At 36.1% G+C, this 16402-nt stretch overlaps 1 protein-coding gene across 3 annotated transcripts; it reads left to right on the forward strand.

Annotated features, from left to right (window-relative positions):
* The first annotated feature begins 1029 nt into the window (after nt 1-1029).
* Nucleotides 1030-16359, forward strand: c2cd2 (C2 calcium dependent domain containing 2). 3 transcript variants are annotated; one of them, XM_079600342.1, is made up of 15 exons: nt 1052-1108; nt 1242-2092; nt 2238-2333; nt 2566-2685; nt 6091-6192; nt 6345-6461; nt 7080-7197; nt 8015-8123; nt 9507-9571; nt 9990-10105; nt 10349-10505; nt 10688-10792; nt 10952-11079; nt 11743-12025; nt 13700-16359. In XM_079600342.1, the coding sequence occupies exons 2-15, from the start codon at nt 1823-1825 to the stop codon at nt 13927-13929; spliced, it is 2016 nt and encodes a 671-aa protein (XP_079456468.1). In that variant the 5' UTR covers nt 1052-1108; nt 1242-1822; the 3' UTR covers nt 13930-16359. The 3 variants fall into 3 exon arrangements, with proteins under 3 accessions (XP_079456467.1, XP_079456468.1, XP_079456469.1); XM_079600341.1 differs by having other exon boundaries at nt 1030-2092; XM_079600343.1 differs by lacking the exon at nt 13700-16359 and adding an exon at nt 12987-13042 and having other exon boundaries at nt 1055-2092.
* Nucleotides 16360-16402: the final 43 nt, after the last annotated feature.

Here is a 16402-nt window from a genome sequence, read left to right on the forward strand (position 1 = left end):
GTTATTTTGTGTGAGAATTGTTATAATAGGTTTGTTCGTGACGTTTGTCAAAATGTATTTAACTTGAAAGTGGTCTATCGATTGCTCATGCTGTGTAATTGATAAGAAATCATCGACAAAACAAAATAATTGCAGTTTGTTTAATGCTAGTAATGAATAATGCTTTTTAAACCTTGTTTACATCAAAAATAACAAAATACTACATATACTAACGGTATAAGTATCAGTATCGTTTGAAAGCCCGTTCCCGCCACAGTTGAGAGTAAATACATTATTCTGTAAGTCATTATGATGAGAAACTTTTTCATAATAATGAGATTTTCCCCCTAAATATTATAACACATTAACTCATAATTATCTGAACGTTTCACATTATTTTGAGATACTACAATTACGGGGGAAATTCTCATTGTTATGATATAGTAAGTCATTATTAGGAAACATTTTCTCAATATAATGAGACTAAATAATTATGAGATTATAATGTATTATTTAATTTTAGTTATCTCATTATTATGAATTACAGATTCATATTTTTACTCAACTGTAGCATAAACATGGCGAACGATCTTGGATCGAAAGGGTGTTAAAGATTAAAAAAAAATTAACCATAAACAGTTTAAGAATAAATAGTGAATCAACTTTAAAAAAATAAATAATAACAATGTCTAATAAAAAAATAGCCAAACTACGTTAATTGTTCTATATGCTACTTTGGGAAATCAGGGTAAGGACTTCCGTAAATAATTCCATTTAACCACACAACCCAATTTTAAAAAAATAATAATATTCAAACTGCAAAGAAATTGCCATATAAACAAAGAAACGCCCATTGTTCAAATGGTTTGTAAAGAAATGTCACAAGAGTCTAGACCTTTGTCTTTTTTTCTGCTAAGCATAAATTCCTCATATTATGATATAAAGAAAAACTATTCTGACTTATAAATGTATATTTTTTTGTCAATATATTTATTTAAGGCAATTAATTTTTATTTTATTATATTTGAATTATTTTGAAAACTGCGGTAAGGACTTTTATTTTGTCTCGTCTGGTGACGGTGCGGTGTCCTGGACCTCAACGCAAAGCTAATAATCCTTGAAATCAGAGGTGTGTGTTACACACATCCCCTCTCTTTCTATCTCTCTTCTTACACGCACAGGAGGATGAATAACCCCGTTATAGAAGATGAGGACTGCACTTAATTTCACTTTTTAAACTCTTTTTTCTTGTTTTCTGCTAGGCTAATGTGATGGTAACGTGGCTCATCAACACCGGGGGATTTTCAGGAACTTTTTTTTCACGTCGAGTACTCCGGATCTAATGATTTCAGTATTTAGAGATGTCTTCGAATAGCAAATAATAGTCCAACCGATGTCTTTAATGTATAATATGAATCATATTTTTTTAAACCTGTCATTACAGTTACAGTAAAAAAATCTGTTTGTGTCCGATAACACTGTTAAACGCCTCGCAGATGAATTCACATTTGGTTTATTGTGATTAACGTATGTTAAAAATGTTACTTAGTGTGTAAGTAGTTGTGCAAATGCTCTAATATTATAAATATCATATTTAATAATTGTATTTTGTTTTATCGGTCGCTGTCGTGCTGGTTGAAGTGAGATTTACGAGCCTCAATCCACCGGTCTCGTGTTCCTTTCCACCCACCCTCCGTTCATGAACTTTCATTTTTGTTTTGTGAAGGTGTTTTATTAGTCAATTCTAGGAAGGAAAGTGTCGTTATTGTGTTGGGATGCGGAAGGGTGAGGAGCAGAGCTGAGGGTAAACATGTTAAGGGTTTAAGAGAATGGCTCGGTGATCATGTCGTCTATGGAGGGTGTTTTCTCCGGGGTGGGTGACTGGCAGTGGCTCTGCATGCTCACTCTCTTTCTGGCCTCTGTTGTCACTTTGATTATATACTTGGTGCTGTATTTTTCCAACGAACCCCCTGCTGGAAAAACACCTCTCAGTCATGTGGATTCAGAGGAAGCTGATGGGATTTTATGCTGGGTGCTGTCTCTGAAAAGCTGGAAGAGTCAGTGGAGAAGAGCCTGGTTTAGGGGCCTTAATGAGGAAGCTCGTAGATCACAGGTTGGTTTGTAATTCAGATATATATATATATATATATATTGTTAGTCTTTAAAATCGCACATGATTTCCTAAAAAAAAAAAAGAGAGATTGTTGTGGTCTTTTTTTGCTTATTGTTTTACTTTGGTATTTTGTTCCTCTTATTAGAATGGGATTCAGCTGACCTTTGAAGATGATGGTGTCCAGTCATCAGAACTGGCATTGGACCAGATTTCAAGCTTTACAAAAACACCCGGTCAAAAGGTAAGGGCAATGAGGGCATGCTTTGAATGTTTATATACACTAACCTATATTGTGGACCTCCCTACTTGCCTGTATTTAGGTTTGCATACTATTGAATCAAAATAGGGATATGAGTATGATATAAGACTTCTCCTTTTGACATGCAAAGTTATTAGCAGTGTTATGACTGATAAAATGTTGGGATATTTAAAGTTTCCACCTAGTTTTAGTCATAGTTGGTTTCTTTTTGCAGGATGTCCTGTGTCAGGTGGTTGGGAACAAACTGCAGTTTTCTGTCAGTGCTTTAACGAGCTCAGCATCTTCAGAAACACCCCTGAGATACATTGTGAAAATATCTCCACTTCGTCTGCAGGTAAAAACTAGTGTTTATTCTGCTACTTAAAATCACTTGAGGATGGTTGAGTAAACATCAGGCTTTGGCGTCTGTATAACAAATTGTCAAACAAGACAGTCATTCTTTGAATGCTTCCAGAGATATTGGCATTTGGTTTGGAGGATGAACCAGTTTTTTTTAAAAACATTCCCATGGAGCAAACAAGCGTCTCATTCTGTGTGGTTCTAGGAAAGTCTGTCTCGTGTTTTGTCATCAAAGTAAATAGTTATTTTAATCACATGGGAATAAATCAACACTATGCTTAATTTAACTGTACATTCAGTTTGAGTGTAGAGGGAAACGAGTCTTATGAGGAAATTAATTCTATTCTAAAGCAAGTAATACAGTTTTAGGATTTTGAAACGTTTAAAACAAAGTGTTGTGATGTAAAATGACTAGTACATTTCTCAGATTCTGTTTGGTTCTAATCATGTGAACCGTTTAGTACAAAAGGTCAGATTTTCTTCCATTTTCACTTGTGTAGTGAAAAAATGTGTAGAATTAAAGTAATGCACAAAAAACAATGATTTCATTAGTGTTCTCAGACTTCAACCCCTGCTATTGGATTTTATTAATATTTTGAAATGAATTGGCTTTTCATTGTTTCATAATTTACTAATTATTTAATATTTAATTATAGCTTTAAAAAAAAAAAATTTTATTTAAGTTTTTGTCATTTTAAGTACACCAACTTAAATGAAAATTAGAAGCATTTACTTGGCAACTAAATTATATTAATAAGTTTAAGTTTTTTATATTTATTTCAGCTTTATTTTTAATTTTTTAATAATTTTGGCAAAGTCAGTTTCCGCTGTATTAGAATGATTATGGTAATAAGCTTGTAAATGAGCACAGTTGTATGTTTGGAAACACATGGCACTGATGAAGGGTTTAACCCGAAAAACTTTTTGCGGACTTTATTTGTGGCCTCTTGACAATAAATTAATGTGAGATTTTGGGCTTATTTTTTGTGTGCGGATCTTCTTTTGCCATTTTTAATAGTAGTAGCTAACCCTAACAACACTGCTCCATTTGTGTACAGTCCTATTAGGCCTATATGGAATGAGGAATAAACACATTTGCCCTTGAATGGGACGTCCCATGTTCTAATAAGAGATGTAACGCCTCATGCACCATCCTGCATGCTTTTGATTTATAGGGCGTGACTCACTCTGCCGTTTTATTCGCCACGGGAATCAGATTAAGTGCCTCGGTCGCGAGCACTGGCTCAGTGTCCTCCTGCCTTTATTTTAATCACTGTTAATATTCCTCTGCCTCAGGAAAGACCACGTGCAGTTGCACTAGTACATCCTGCCCAGAATTATTCATGGAAAAGCTTGTACCTCTTGAACAGTTATTTTAATATTGCACTACAAATAGCAGTAAAAAAACTGTATATCACAATTTCAGTGTGCAGAGCTGCAGCTTTTCTGCTTTTCATATTAATGAACTGCAGTAGTTGACAATACATTGTGTTTAAGAGCTTATACCGGCTTTGCTCAATTGAATTACAGCTATTTTTAAACCAGTAAGTTACTCGACGACTCTTTGTTGTGCTGATCCCGTTTTAGTTTTAAGTGCATTGAGTGGCTAAACATTTAACCTGTTGTAAAATCTTTAATTTTCCTCATGGTATGTCTCCACAATCCGCCCCGGATGGTATTCTGTAGTAGTAGGCAGTCTTTGTTTAAGAGGATTAGGCCAAGTGCTAGATTGTAAATAGAATTATGGGCATGTGCTGAATGTACATACAGAATGCTTGCATGTTTTGGAGTGTTTGCGTTTATTTTCTTTGCCATTTCAGCCTCTTTCTGGAGGAATCCATATGGCTATTGCATATTTTCTGTCTGTTTCCCCTGCTGGTCAAGGCCGGTTACTGGAAAGCTCCCAGCTCTTGTTAGAATGGCTTTGTAGGCTGAATAACAGTATATTTAGGGCTTTTGTTTCTGTTCTAGAGGTCATTGCACTCTAGACCCCACAACCGTATACAAGGTTGTGGAATAACCCATTATTTTAACTCCATGCGGTCCAACTCTTGGCAAGGTTACAAGCACTGTAAGCAAATATATTTTCAGGCTAAGATCGATTGAAGCATTTCCTGATTATATAAATCTCACTGTAAGCTAATAGTAACTGGTTAGCATTTGCTGTCTCTTCAGACTATTATTTCATGTGATTTAGGAATGAACTTGAGAGCACTGCAAAGGAATTTGGCGTCCTGTCATTTTTTCCTCCTCGTTTCATCCAAGTTCATTCTCCAGAAATGTAAAGCAGTCGTGCTTGGACATGACAGCCCATTCCTCCATGTTACTGTGGGCCCTGCGGCTCAATGAGCTGTTGTGAATTTGAGAATGCTCTGGACCCTTTGTTTATTGTGAGTTTGAAGTAGGCAGTGTTAGGTTATTCTGTTGTAGGTCGCTGTGTTTTTCTGCCTTGCTGAATTGAAGCAGCAGCATTTATTGTTTAATTTACAGCTGATATTTGGTCATTTGTTTATTTCAGTTGGTTTTTCAAGCAGCATTTTTCTTAAATTAATAATTTTCATAAACATACTTGTGAGTGCACAAGTTGACAATGGTAAATAGCAATAAGTTGAGTTTTTTTTGTCATTTATTATTATTAATGACTTATTGAACATTGGTGTCTTGTATCATACTGCAATTGCTAGTTTTTTTTAAAGTGCAGGTCTGTTCTCACCTTAGTTTTGAAAAAATAGCTGTTGAAAATGGTCTTAGTTTTGTTGTTTTGTAATAGTTAAGTGTCAATTAATTCACACAAAACAATTACAAAATTATGATTATATTATTTGTATTGTAAGCTTAAACAATACTGTTTAAAAGTTTCAGTTACTTTTACACTGAATTGATTATAAAGGTATTTATTATATTTACAAAATATTTCAATTTCAAATAAATGCTGTTTCTTGGAGTTACCTGTTAAGTAATCGTGAAAAAATACTTGTTGCTTTCAGCATGGATAATAATAATAAATGTTTATTGAGCACCAACACAGCATATAATGATTTCTGAAGAATCATGTGACACTGAAGATTGGTGTAATGGTGCTGAAAATCTAGCCATCAGGAATAAACTACGTTTTAAAATACATTTGTTATAATATTCTCAATATTACTGAAGTTTTACTGAATTATCTTACTTCTTAAACATTGTTTTATATGATGGTTGACATTTTAATTTGAGCTATGTTTTCTGTTTTGTGAGCTTTAAAAAGCAACAAAACAATTGAGACCTTATGTTAAACCATGTTTAAAGAGGTTTTAGTCTTTACAATTTTGTACAGTCTCATGATGACTTATTGCTCAAATCAGCCCTTGTTTTGTGTCTGTGGTTATAAGTAAGGTTTGTGTGTCTATTGTTGTCACAGCTGGCCCTACAGATGAAAGAGGTGAACAGGGAGGTGGAGATTTCCTGGAGGGTGCTTCACCTGGACTCTGCAGATTTGCAGCTGACGCCAAGTTTTGCGCAGGTATATTCACTCATCAGACCACTCAAGAAAGAAAAGATCATGATTAAGTACGTTTCTCATTGTCTGTCATTTGTAAATATCGGTAGTTTTTAAGGGGTAACTTCTGCTTATTTTTTCGGAAAGCACATGGCATGACTCTGTGTGTGTTTCAGGGAGATTATGAAAGTCTAAGTGAAGCGGCTGTGAGTGACAGGCTCAGACAGGTCTTGAATGGAGCTCAAGCATTTGTTACTCTGAGCAGCCGACCTGCAGAGTCTGCAGAAATCCAGGTACAATCCTGCGCAAATGTCATTAAGTGTTTATCGTATCATCACTAGTTCTTAATCCTCTCTAAAAAGGTTCCACATAATTTCAAGTTCAACCACATAAGAGTTTTAAAACCTTATTATGTTTGTCTTAAAGGGATAGTTCACCCAAAAATTAAAATTGTCATCATTTACTCGCCCTCAAATTGTTCCAAATATTAATGCCCTGTATAAATGTCTTTCTTCTGCTTAACTCATAAGAAGATATTTGGAAGAATATGGGTAACCAAACAGTTGATGGGGCCCCATTGACTTCCATATATATATTTTTTTTTTTACATACAATGGAAGTCAATGGGTCTCATCAAATGTTTGGTTACCCATATTCTTGAAGATATCATCTTTTTGTTTTCAGCAGAAGAAAGAAATTCATAAGGGTTTGGAACAACTTGAGGATGAGTAAATTAATTTTTGGTTAAACTATCCCTTTAAGGCCTTTTATGATCTGATAAATGTCATAATATTTAGAACTACATTACATAACTTTGGAATTTTCTCAGAATGGAGAGAAAAACACAGAAAAGGATGTTGCTGTTGATGTTATGAGTGATACTGTTTTATTTCCTCTGTCCTCTTCAACAGGAAGTAAGGAACAAGACCTTGCAGGCGACCTCACCCCCGAAGCCCCCGCGAGCGCATGAATGGAAACTATTAGTGAAGAACATCCGGGTCACATGCAAACAGGAGAATGGTGCTGCAGGTCAGTGACCAAAAGAGTGGTGCATCGCACACACATATTAATGAAGAATGCATGTCCTTTCAGTTGTTTAATATTTAGCCAGCTAATTTATGCAGATTTATACAATATTCAATCAAATGCAACATATGATGTATCTTGGTATAAACATGCTTTTCAGCATTTGAAAGAAATTTATTTTTTGTAACAATTTAGTATCACCTTTTTTTCTTTCTTATGTGCCTCTTTTAATCACAGGTAGCTGTTTATGATGGGCCATTTATAAATATATGGTCATATGATTCACAAAGATTTACATCCTTGAAATCCCATTGGTCTCGTTATGTATTAGATGGACCTCATATATACCACAGACCTCAGCTAATGTTTTTATATTGCTTGGATCGAAGAAATAAAGCCAATAATTTGGATGGAATTTTGTTGTGGGCACAAAGTGCAGGCAACACTTCCCAAAAAGCACCGCCTTCTTGAGTTAACTGCCTGTGTTTCCCTCAATCAGGATGTCCTTTCTGTTCGGAAATCATTTTCGGAAGTGGTCTAATTGTCCCGCTGCTCTCCAGCCAAGTCACTATTACAGCCTAGCAAGCACTTAACGGAGACAACTGGCAGCTCATCCGTTTTATGCATAATTCATTTTGACATAGTGTTCTCTGCATTAGTCAGTCATTTAGCTCAACCAGTACTAGATCTCTTCTTTTGTCTTTTGGCACAATCTGGTTTTATTTGAATGGGGTACATTAGCAAATTAGTCTACTTTCGGAATGGTATTGCTTGTGCTTGAAGATAAAAAACTGTTTCTGTCTGTTGTGTCTGCTTTCAGGCGGCATGAATCCCCAGTGTATCCTCCAGTTGGATGATCCTCCTCAGAAGGTCACCAGTTCAGTCTTGACTAACACATCCAACCCGGCCTGGGATCATCCCTTCATATTGTGAGTTTAGGTCCACCTCCCCATCTGCTCCTGCCAACTTCATTTATACCCATTAAAGAAAAAAAATCAGTTTTAACTAGGGGTGTGCGATATCACAGTTTTTGATCGTGGACTATTAAAATGCTTCCACGATCTGCTTTTGAAGAAATATCATGCTGCAGTGCATTCTATCAGTTCAGTTTTGGCCTCCGTCTCAACATAGCCTACTGTACAACGTGACGTACATTCACACATCACATGTTAATGCAGTGGTAGAGTTACACTCATGGGACACTGCAGTTCATAAAAGGTCATTATTTTCCTGTGCATTAAAGCTTTGCCGGTTAAACATTTCATTCGCGTGCTCTTGTGCTGTTCTAACTAACATGTTCTTTTTTTTTTTTTGGAGCGCCCGACGCACACACAGTCTTAAATGCTAATACTGTCAAATACACACAAGGTTTACATAAACACAGTTGGTTATTTCTAAAGTGGAAGCACACATTTGAGAGAAAAAAGGGTGCGTGCCCATTAGATGCGCCCTGGTTTTAAAGTAACAGTAGTCCAATAGTAATCATGCTGCAGCTTGTCCTGGATAGTTCACCCAAAAATTCTGTCATTTTTTACTCTCTAATGTTGTTCCAAACCTGTATTCTTATCTCTGTCTTGTGCTGAACAAAAAAAGGAAAGAATATATTTTGAAGAATGTGGCTAGCCAAACAGTTGCTAGGAACAGTTGCTTCCCTTTTGGAGGAAACTAATCCTTTAATGTTAATAATACAACAAAGCACAAAGAGAAAATCACTCACTGCTCTTGACTGAGAACTTAAATAGTAGCTTTAATAAGAATCAATGTATAATTTATAATTTATACAGTGATGTCTATGTGGCGTTTTATTTTTATATTTGTTAATTGAATTTCTTTGAATGCCACTGTTAAATACACCTACTCTAGCTCAAAAAATAAAACACTGTTTATTTAATTTGTATATTATGTTGTGTAGCCTATTTTTATTTTCTCCACTTTGGCCTAATTGTCTGCCATTCTTTTTTTTTTCTTTTTTTTGTTACCTTGTAAGGCTTTGTTTTTAAAATAGGGAAATTGTTTGGCTGTAATGCTCAGTCACAGGTGCAATAGCATATATATAAATATGAAAAATTATTTATATTCGTTTTATTTTAACATTTTTATATTTATTGTTATTTTAACATTTTTCAAACTTGGAAACCTTCAAAAGCTTGGTCAAGATTGTCAACTCACAAATCCACACAAAATTAAAAACCAGCAACCATTTCCTAAGACTTAAAAAAATAAAATGATGTATTTTTGGGTTATCTTTCAATCTTTTTAGATAGGAATGCCGTATGATTTATTTTATCTCCTGTCTCTGTATGGTTTTGCAGTGAGCTTAGCGGTCGATCAAAGGAGCTGAACATCCAGGTCGTGGATAACGGCAAACCTCAGGAGAGTAAGTCCACATGACCGAAAATAAACCAGCTTAACGGCATAAAAACAGAATAGTGATATCCATTAATCTGGGTCTGCAGAAGCTTGAAGGTCATCGTGAATTTTAATCTACTTTCTGTCATCTGTTTCTCTAAATCATGAAATATCCTCAAAATGAGGTGAAAGTGGTACATTTATTGAGGTAATAAGAGGATACTGTGGTAACATTATGATTCGAACTCTGCTAACAGACATGTGACGGCCTCCATTACCTCACGTCATTGGCCTTTCACCCTGATTTCTAACAGGCCAGATGCGCTTGTGTAAAATGTGTTTGTCTATTTATTCAGTGTCACTTTTGCCTGCCTAGGCAAACACATTGATTAAATAATGTGCATTCATTTGATTTGATCACGCATCATTCTCTGTTCTCCTCCCAGGTGGTTTGTTAGGTCAGGTATCTGTGCCTTTTGATCTAGTGAAGAAACACCCCAAAGGTCAACATACTTTTTCACTCACAAACAAAGATCATATGACCGGATCACTAACTACTGAGGTAAATGTATATCAAATATCATCAATATATCATAGTGAGACTGTAACTAGATGGCCATTTTTTGGCCTGAAACTGTCATGTTTAATGTTAAAGTGAATTAAAATGCCCTAGCTTAATATGCAGAACGAACTATAAATAATAAGTAAAACTATTTCGTTCCATTTCCTGTTGTTTCCTTTGGAAAATTAATTATGCCAACTTGAATGAATGAAACCTGACGTTACCTCTTCACGCTCTGTGTAGTTCACCTACCTGGAGCCCAGCGAGTTGCGGAGCTGGCAGACGCCCATGCCGGCACCTACTAAGAAAGTGGAGATGGACCGCACTGTGATGCCCTGTGGCACCGTTGTCACCACTGTCACTGCTGTGAGGAGTAAACCAGGACGACCTTTGCAACCTGGTACCTTCCATTTGACCTTTGATTCAGTTGTTAATTTTTGAGGGAGGCAAAATAGTGGGGGTGTTATTTGGGTATTTGTTATTAAAGTTAAATATGAAAATGCTGTTGTCATGTAAATCTCCTAAACCACTAAATCAAAATCTCTAATATGATTTTTATGTTTTTAAAAATCCCTCTTACAGAATCCAAATCACCCTCTAAAAATAAGCTGGCGGAGAGAAGGGTGTCAGAGCAGCAGTCAATACTCGGAGCCAAAGTTAGCAAAGCCCTGTCATCATCGGATACAGGTGAGATTTCCAAGCTTGTTGACTTCAGTGGCTAAATGTGTGCAATTTCTGCACCGCAAAGTGCTCATCAGCAATCCCGGAGCAAGCATGAATGCAGAATACACATTAGTAATAGGTTACATTCAGCATTTGCATACTCTTTTTCTCTTTCCTGCACAGAGTTATTGATGCTAAATGGGACCGACCCTGTAGCCGAGGCTGCCATCAGACAGCTCCATGAGTCAGCAAAACAGAAGCTCAAATCTCCTGTCAAAAAGAGCACCATCATCATCTCAGGAGTAACCAAGGTACAGAAAAAGACTACTTGCCCACATAAATGCGTATTTAATAGGGATGTACACTATATTGGTACCATATCACTTTTGTTTACTTTTTCTGTGCATGCTCATTTCCCATATTTTTACATTTATATCACCAACACTAATAATTTTATAAATGTGTTCAATGCAATATTTAGCAAATCTCAAGCTGAATATAATTTTTTTATTTTGTACATTTATAATATTGTGATTCCTAAATTCACTTGTAGCATTAAAAAAATATTTGATTTGATGTTTTTGATTTATTTATACCACATTATGCAAATTTATCAGACATTTATTATTTTTTAAAAATTGGAAACCTTCTAATCCTAGGTCAAGATTATCAACCCATGAATCCACACTAAACACAGCAAGCATTTCCTGAGACTCATTTTTGGGACATCTATCAATCTTTTTAGATCTTTTTACATTATAATGTTGTGATTTAAAACAACTGATTTTGATATATTTAATATATTTTTACAAAATTGTCATTATCAGACAGAATATATATATAATTTTTTTTGTGCTGTATCTACAAATAGTTAGTGATACCTTGCCCTAGTCACAATGTTACACCATAAAGCAAGTTCTTTGGCTTTAATTGTCAGTTTCTAATTGAAGCTTTGCTATTAACCTGCTCTCTAGGCCCCTCTAACACAGGATGAGGAGATGACTTTGATGGCGGGATATGCAGCTGCAATGGACGCTTCTATGTCTGGAGCATCTGAGGGCACCAGCAGCGAAGCAGCTGCATTACCCTCGGAAACAGTGGCAGAACCCATCTTTCTCGAACCCATAGCGTCTCTGGTGGGTGCGAATGGCACAGATCATGTGGAGGACTGGGAGAGTCAGGCTGGAGAGGACCCAGATGCGGATAAGTCCTCTCTGTCCCTCTGTACCTCTGAAACTGGTTCCAAAAAAGGAAAAGGTGAGTGGGGGAGGGAGGTTAATGGACTTTGAGCTTTATGTGCATGAAGAAAAACAACATTCAGAATTATGCTGCGCTGGGTTTTGGGTTTCTATTTAACCAGTTTACACCTTCAAACTACATAAAGTGCTTAACTAGAGTCATAAATCTGATCACAGGTCTGCATGTGAACCACAAGGTCATTTACACTACCGTTCAAACGTTTGAGAGTCGTTACGTGTTTTTTTTTAAAAATGTTTTTGAAAGAAGTCTATTTGATCACGCTGATACATTACTTTTCAGGATTTTTTTGTTTACTAGAAAGTTCTAAAGAACAGAATTTAATTAGAACTTTTGTACTTTTGTAGCATAAATACCTTTACTGTCACTTTTGATCAATTTAATGCGTTTAATCGTTTGGAATTTGCCAAGGCCGAGTTTTAATTGTATACTGCACATATGTGCTGTCATATCAAACTTTTGATTAACATTAAGCTTACAGTAATTCAATTGCTTTCTGATCTTAAATATTATGGTGGGTCTTGAGATAGATTATACTTGTCTAGGTGGGCCTTGGAATAGAAAAAAATTTGGGAATCCCCTGTGCTATTGTATAGGTAGTGTATCAAGAAAATTGTTGGTATTTTGCCTGATCTGAATCTTAAACTAATGTCCCACTAAGCCAAAGAGGAAAGTAGCCATTTATTCCGTCACTTGAGTTGCTTAATGTAAACAACCTTCAAAAAAAGACTGAAACATTTCTTTAAAATGAACATCTCAACCAAATTCAAGTCTTGTTACGGGGATGCCAGTTACAGAGCTACTAAATTCTGTCTTAACTTTGTTTGTCTAATATGAATGTTACAGCACTGTCTAGTGTCTTTCTGTCTGTACATCTCACATTTGATAACATTCACTTTCTTTTTTGTCCTCTGTACCTCTCCCTTATCACTTTTTTTTTTTTTTCTTTGCTATCTTAAAGTGGAAACCTGTGCTAACCAGACTTTATTGCTGGAAGAGTAAGTGACCTCTTGAGAAGTCTATAATAGTAAAATTATGTAGACTTCCCTATGAAATTAACAAACCCTTTTAGTAAAAAAAGCTAGTCCATGCCCCAGCGTTTTAAACTTCCATCAGGATAATAAGCTAGTCGTTACCCTGTATTTGATTAACATGGTTTCAAACGTGATTTTTGGACATGGAGAAAGATTTGACATGCTGTTTAGCTTCTCAAATCTTTAGAGGCACCTCTTGTTTTTTGTTTTGTGCTATTGAACCTTTCATTGGTTCATTGTTGGCTAAGTGAGAGTTTCGGCTGATAACTTGCCCAAACAGCATAAAAATCCAGATGTTCAACCTTCCTGAACTTCTAAGCTGGTGTGGACTGGTTTAGGCTGCTTTGATTCTAAAACCAAGCACTTTCAAACCCATTTGCCTACTCTGTGTTAGTAGTGTGTCTGTATTCTTTCAGCTAATTTCTATCTGATGCTGCCAGTGTATTGCAGTACACACAGATTGCGTCACAATTCCCACAAATCCACGGTGTCTTCATGGAAGTCAATAAAACCAAAAGAATATTTGATTACAAATTTTATGGTTTAGCTTCCTGTTGATTAGAGTTTGATTTCCGGGTTGGCTCAGTGAAGTGTTAGTGAGCTTGGCTGATTATTTTTCTCTCTTTGGCGCCCCCTCTAGGCAGCTTCCTGCACAAGAGTGCCAAGCTATTCTTCAGACGGCGACATCAGCGAAAGGAGCCAGGGATGAGCCAGTCCCACAATGACCTGCAGTACTTAGAGCATCCTGAGGCGGCCATGATGGGCGACAGGGAAAAGAGGACGGCCACCTTCAGGCGCATTATCAACCACAAGCTTCTGCCCAAGAGCAAGAGCAAAGCCAACGGCACAGTGAGAGAACCGCCCACGTGAACTGCTCACTCAATTGCATGAGAGAAGGCCTTCATCGAAACTAAACGTTTTTGCACCTCTTCATTTTGTTCTAACATCCTCATTTTCACATTCATTCTCAACTTTTATGCAAGTCATTTCTTGTTTCATGGCTGTATTTGCCAAAACCTCTGCGTTGCAACAATCACTGTTTCGTCAACTCCCTCTTAACACATCCATACACATTCTCAGAATTTCATTATTATTCAGACCCTTCAGCTTGGTTTTTCTTGATCTACTCTATGAAGTCTGTCTTCATGGCACTAGTTTCATCTCTTCATCCATATAAACTGGCATCACAGGCCTGAAATGAAATGTGTGTTTATGCAAGAAAGTTTACAGAACAGCATCCAAATGAGCACTGGCTCTCTTCGTCGCTCCAAATGACTCAAAAGAGTCGTTTAACCTTATGCAAACCGTGATCATCATGCAAAAGATACTCTGTTTTTGTGGCCTTTTAACCAAAGTGGGATTTGATGATAATCTTTTCTTGCTATTTACCTAAGCTTTATCCCTCTGGAAACCCTCTGGTGACCTGATGGAACCTGGACTATCTAAGGGAAAACCATCAGTTTGATTTGCACTGCTTTATATGCTCAGAACTCATTCCAAATGCATTTGCAGTGATGTGCAGCGAATTCTGGGGGGTTTGGTTGTGAACATGCTCTGGATTTGTTCAAAATCATGTGAAAGATCTCTGCCTTTATGTGAATTGAATATGGGAGTTTTTATTTTGATAGACTAATCTGCAGTTTAAGCCTAATTGTCTCTGGGAATAGTGACTTTTATTTTCCCAAATTTGTTAAGTGAAACATTTTCTAACAGAGCATAACATTTCAAATGTTCTGGGTTGGCACTGATATGTTTGCTTTAAGACGGGTTTGGTTTTCTGTTCTTTTCATTTCTAAATATTAAGCAGAGGTGGGAAAATATCAACAAAAGATATTATTAGGGTTATTTTATTTTTAACCATACATTATTCAATATACTGTATAAATGTAAAATGTGGTGATTTGATTTTTTTTTTCTCGTCATTCCACAATGCCACGCAATTTTAGAGAAGTTGATGTGTGTGAATTGTACCAAAGGTTTTTAACACTAAGCAAGGGCATTTTCCCGTTTGAGAAAGACCAGAATGCAAGAGCACTGGCCTCTTGAATTTAGCTATTCAATATATTTACGATTCAGGAGTTATTTTACCAAGAGTGGGGTTTTCTTTGACTTGTAATCTTAAGCCACCTGAAATGTTGGCTGTAAATGCCAACCAGTTTGTATTCTGGAACTGCAGTGGATTTGTGGTAAGGGGATTCAATAACAGGCTCCATTTGACATTTACATGAACTCAAGCTACATATGTAGAAGAAACCTGAATGCCTGTCCATAGTGAATGTTGCCAGAAAGAAACCTCAGCAGTCTGGCTGTTAACTCTGAATTTTGGTTGGACTACTGTTCGGTGTTCAAATTTTTTTTTTTTTTTTTTTTTTTTTTTTTACATTTTGTCTGTTGTGTGTTTCCATTTACAGCCTGGCTGTTAACACTTCATTTGGTGGTATTTCTTAACAGTCATAAAATTAAACAACTGTATTTTTTATTGAAATACAAGGCAAATGAAGATTTTATTTTTGTCATGCTTACTTGGCCGTCCAGAGGTGATCTAGCCTTTTAATAAAATCGAACACATCAGTCCTCTTTTTATGCGTATCATCATAATATAATCATGTGCATTGAAGAACTCCTCATTAACTTAACTAATTTGTGCTTTCTATTGGATTCTGGTTGGCTTCCTTAACCAGAATGTCTGTAGAAATTGTTGTTGTGAATGATAATTGTATCATGAGAACCTGTTTATCACAATAACACATGTACCTGCAATATTAGGATCACACATCTGCATGGCCTGTGAAGAACGAACTCATAAAGCTGTTCCGTTTGTAGTCCTAAAACCCTCTGGAATTCTCTGTCAGCTTTTAAGAATGGTGGTTTGTGATATTAAATAAAATCTGTCATTACTTGAAGAGACTTGTTTGGCTCTATAACATAAATTACACATGGATATGTTGTTGAATAGGGACTATAACTACCACAAGTAAGCTAGTTTATGAAACCCTGTTGTTATATCAATAAAGCTTTACATTTCACATTTGATGTGTGAGTTTGTGTAATGTATGTTGCCTAGTAAAAGTCTTTTCAAGTAATGCTAAACAAAGCTTCAAACCCAATAGGAACTTCCTGAGGGAACCTATGGCTGATTAGCTTTCTGGTTATCCTACAAAATGACATTATAACTGAACAGCTCTGTTATAAAAAGTGACAAAGACCTTGATGTCTGTGCATAATGAATGTAAGCCTGTGCTTATGTTATGTTCATTAACATATCTATTGGTTTGAGCAGTAAACACTGACTGAAAACTCCTGTGTTTGTTTCTGCATTCATTTTTGCTGTGAAAATAGGATT

This window comes from Phoxinus phoxinus, assembly GCF_949152265.1.
Source record: "Phoxinus phoxinus genome assembly, chromosome: 23".
NCBI classification, from domain to species: Eukaryota; Metazoa; Chordata; class Actinopteri; order Cypriniformes; family Leuciscidae; genus Phoxinus; species Phoxinus phoxinus.